Source organism: Microtus ochrogaster, chromosome 1 (assembly GCF_000317375.1).
Source record: "Microtus ochrogaster isolate Prairie Vole_2 chromosome 1, MicOch1.0, whole genome shotgun sequence".
Lineage (NCBI taxonomy): Eukaryota > Metazoa > Chordata > Mammalia > Rodentia > Cricetidae > Microtus > Microtus ochrogaster.
In genome coordinates, this window is record NC_022009.1 from 37,498,629 (window position 1) to 37,503,172 (window position 4,544).

At 47.8% G+C, this 4,544-nt stretch overlaps 1 protein-coding gene across 2 annotated transcripts in view; it reads right to left on the minus strand.

Annotated features, from left to right (window-relative positions):
- The window catches only part of Fbln5 (fibulin 5), a 72,293-nt gene that overhangs the window by 11,463 nt on the left and 56,286 nt on the right, over nucleotides 1-4,544 (minus strand). For both annotated transcript variants that reach the window (XM_005343462.2, XM_005343461.3), the window contains exons 8-9: nucleotides 3,248-3,370; nucleotides 1,845-1,971 (exon numbers count right to left, since the gene is read on the minus strand). In XM_005343462.2, the coding sequence (XP_005343519.1) occupies nucleotides 1,845-1,971; nucleotides 3,248-3,370 (250 nt within the window). The remainder of the gene's footprint in view (nucleotides 1-1,844; nucleotides 1,972-3,247; nucleotides 3,371-4,544) is intronic.

The following is a 4,544-nucleotide window of genomic DNA, read 5'->3' on the forward strand; positions in this document are numbered from 1 at the left end:
GGCTAGCCTTTGCTATCTCCATGCTTCTCCCTGCTCTGGCTTCCCTAACCCTGGCCATATCCAATCTGTTTCTCTTTTCTCTCTGCTCTGGACTCTATCAGATGTCTCTGGATATTTTCTCTCTCTTAGTCACAATAATAAAAAAAAAAAATAGTCCACCTAATGGAACTGCCATGGCAGCAGTTTTTTTTACTGTGCTCTCCCCCCACAAACTTAAGCCCCACGAGAGCAAAGCCACACACCTAGCACAGAACAGGGGCACCACTAACAGTTAACAAGCAAAAGCCTACAAAGACCATCAAAGTATTATTCTGTTAAGGCTGCAACAAAACAGCCAAGCCTCAGTAGTCCTGGTGCCAAAATGATCACATTAAAATGTCACATGTCAGAGAAAATAATTGTTTCCTAAAAGAAATTTGGAAGAGGGAGTGATGGCTCCCAGCTGGATAGTGCACAGCTGGGAGAGGGTCACTGAGCATAGATCTAAAAGATGGGCTAGGCCTGGCCACGAGGAGATGGAAGAAATGCCTCCCATCTGGCAGGAAGTATGTCCACAAAAGCTGGGAGGCTGAGCCCTCTGGGTGTTGGTCAAGGTGAGAGCTGGCAGGAGCACAGGTCACCTGAGCAGGCAAGGAGCTGGAGAGGGGTGGCCATCACGTGGGCCTGGGGCTCAGAAGGAGGAAGTCACCAAGGTTTGTCAGGGCAGAGACTTCACTGGTCACATCAGCTCAAGGCTGCCAGTTGGATGGGATCAGCTTGCAAGTCAGACAAACCCAGAGAGACCCAGGCATGGAGTGCAGCCTTGTGCTCGGCTGGGCTACTTGGGGATTTGGAATCAGAATCAGGAAGGTCCCCGTTCTAAAGAATTATTTGGAAGCACAGCTGATAGCAACAGGTGACAACAGCTCTGAAGGAGCCCCTAGGGCTGACTTTGCCATCTTCTTTTGTCCATTTTTTTTTAAATCACAGCAGGAATCATGCTGGTAAGCCCTGAATTCTGTTTGAGAGAAGACTGGGATGGGTCGTCTGTGAGGGTTTGCATTTGCTGGGGGCAGGGAGGATAGCTGAGGAAAGGATGGCTGATGTACAAGCATGTGTGCACTATGTGTGAGCTGTGTGCTGTGCCTATATACTCTGCGAGCAAGGTTCGAGATGGGCCAGCAGGGGGATAAAGGGAAAGAAGAGAAACACAGAGGACTCCAAGGGCTGGGAAACACATCCCAGTGCCATCACCTTGCCGAGCTGTCTTCTCAACATTATTATTTGCCAAGAAATGAGTTAGTAATTGGTCTGTCTTTAGGACTTCAGAAACTTGTTGGGGCAACCTAGTTATCCTTGGGTGTAGAGAACTCCAGAATTCCCCAACAGCTTACCACTCACACACAGAGCAGTCCCTGGACAGGAAATTTCCATTTCTCCTGAGACTCGCCAGAAGGGCATCGCAGCCCTCTCCCAGCTTATGCCCCTGTATCTGATCTCCCAGATTATACCGCTGAATCCGAGCCTGCACACACTAAGAAGACCCTCAGGGGAGGCCAGCTTGCCACATTTCAAAGCTCAGCTCTGAAAGATCCCATGTATCTAGACTGTTCACTGGTAGCAGAATCAGACTCATGAATTCTGCCTCTCTACTGGTTAGCTTTCTAGATAATCTCCACATAGCTCTGACATGCATGGGGGAGCAATAGAGAAGGTTGTAGGGAGGTGCATATCTGCCTGCATGAAGTAGGGAGCAGGCCAGATCTCCTGACTTCTTGGCTCAAGCGACTTCCTTTATACGATTGTGACAGTCTCCTGAGCCAGGTCCCCATGCCTTCTGCTTCCAAGGACTAGCCTTGACTTACTTATCACCAATCAACAGATAGGGCTCCTCACAGCGGATGGGATCGATGCACTTGAATCCCCCTTGCAAGTTGTAGCAAGTCTGCAGTGGAGTGCACGTGTGGTTTCTGTGCTCACATTCATTGATATCTGAAATGCAACGTAGAGAAGAAGCTTGGTGTTGGTCCTGGACCAGGTGCTGGGGATGGGGCGAGGATGAGAGCCACTTGCATCTGCTACCTAATATAGCAGCCACTGGCCCCACAGTTATTGGGAATCCAAAATGTGGGTAGTGAAAATGGAGATGTGTTTGCTGTTCTGTTGAAAGTTCTGCCTCAACCCCCTCCTCCCACTCCAAACCCTGCCCCTTTCAGAAAGTCCACTGAGCAGTGACTCCTACCCCGGAACTGCCCAAGACTGCAGGGTATTTAAGCTCTGGTAACTGTGATTTCTCCTCTTCCCTTCCCTGCTTCACTTCTGGGGGGCTTAAGAGTCACCCAAGAGTGTTTGGCTCGTTAAATATGGACTTTTAATTCACTTTGATCTGACTTATTGCATCAGCAGAAAAACCTACTACCGGGGATACAAAAATACTTAGCATTTGCAACAGGAAATAGACACCAGACCTCTATGATTTAGTAAAAAGAAAGAACTTATAGTCACTTATTAGTGACTTTTATATTGAGTATATATTAAAAGTATAAACCATTTGAATCAATTGCTTTAAAGAAAATATAGCATTAAAAGTAACTTCATCTCTTTGTCTTTACTGTTTTTAATGTGGCTACTAGATGAGGTAAATCAGACGGCTCATTTGTATAGTAACTCACATGACATTTCTAAGCCCAATACTACCACAGATAATGAGGATAAGATTAATAATGGGGTGGTCATTCTGCAAGACCCCGGTAGCTATAGTGTAGGACTCCCAATCTGGAGAAAATTTGGCCTTTTTATAGTCAGGGTCTGGGCCCTGTGAGGCACCTAGCAGTTGGGAGCCTGAGGTCCTCAGCATTCAATCTCTAGAAAGTCACAGAAGGCCAGCAGGACAAGATGCCCTCACGGCAACTTGAGAGACCCAACATGATGTATTAGTGGAGCCTAGCTACAAGAAGCCTTGGTTAGGCTTGAAGCAATCATTCTCCAGGCTGCAGAGACCTATCTGCCTGGAAAGACAGAAACCAGCCCTTAGAAAGTGTCATCTAACTCTATAGGGTTCATCATGAACATGTCATTAACCTATGTCCTGGCCAAAGGACAGGTTACTGGGGAAAAGATGAAGCTAGCCCCTCAGGCGTCCCGCCCATAGCTGCCAAGCCCACCACATCCAATTCTGACATCTTCCTAAAGTTACAAGGTCCCGCAGGATACAACATCCAGATGACCATGTGAGTCAGCCCCTTCTGGCCCCTCTGGACAGTCTTACCCTGGCAGCTTCGGTTGTCATCCAAGAGGACATAGCCTGGGGGGCACGAGCAGAAGTATGAGCCTGGCTGGTTCACGCACTCATGTTGACAGAGGAACTCAGAGAAGCTGCACTCATCCATATCTGAGAGGGACAAGGCAGAGGTCGTGTTTATTTTCACAGACTCATCTCCGACCCCCACTCTTTCCTAATAGACACAGTGACTTCAGTGCTGTGAGGTACCAGTTTACTTCCTGATCAGATCTGTTGACGGAGCGCTTACTCCTATGAGGACAACCACTGATATTTGGATAGCTCTACTGGGGTGGCCAGAAGCAAGGCAGGCACAAGGTCTCAGATGTTCCCTGGGACAAGAGATACAGCAGCCCCCACACAGCCTGGAACCATCCTGCAGAGGATGACTAGGAGTGGCGTTGTCCCAGCGATGCTACCATTAGTCTGCCTAGACCTTGGCAGGAGCAGGCGTTCCAGAAAAGCCAACTCTTCATCGCACAGAGAATTTGGCAAGGCAGGCCCCATTTGCGCCTCATTCAACAGGCATGCCAAAGAAAACATGTTTTTCTTGCATTTGTTGTTTCCCGAAAATCGCTTTCGCTGGCTTCCCCATGTGACATGTCCTCGGATTACTCTGTAACTCACAGACCACTGGTGGCTTAGATCACCCAGAGAGAGTGCTGGCCTGAAAGAGGCTGCTGCTTTGTCTTTGAAGAACCATGTGTCACACGGCCAGTGCTTTCTGTATCCAAGAAGGGAACCCCCCCCCCCGTCTTTCTGAGCCGTCTCCCAGCCATGGGTGAAGGGTCAGTGGACTTAGGATATGATCCTCTAACTGGAGTTAGCACATTCCAGCACAGGCAGTCCTCCACCAGCTTTGCAGACTCTGAGGACGCTGGCTCCAGCCCACCATAACACAATGCCACCATTTGTCTCTGTGGAGTTTGCAGTTCCATTAATCCCTTTACTTGATGTTAGCAGTGATGTCCATCGGTTCCCAAGGACTCCTGTGTGTCAACCCCCATGTTAAATGCTCAACGTGTCTCAACGTACTTAATCCCCACTCAACCCTGAGAAGGTGCTGTGAGTATCTAGATATAAATAAATAAATGAATGAATGAATAAATAAATAAATGAGGCTCGCAGGACTTAGCCAACTAGACCAAATTCAGATAGATAGATAGATAGATAGATAGATAGATAGATAGATAGATAGATAGATAGATGAGGCTTGCAGGACTTAGCCAACTAGACCAAATTCAGATAGATAGATAGATAGATAGATAGATAGATAGATAGATAG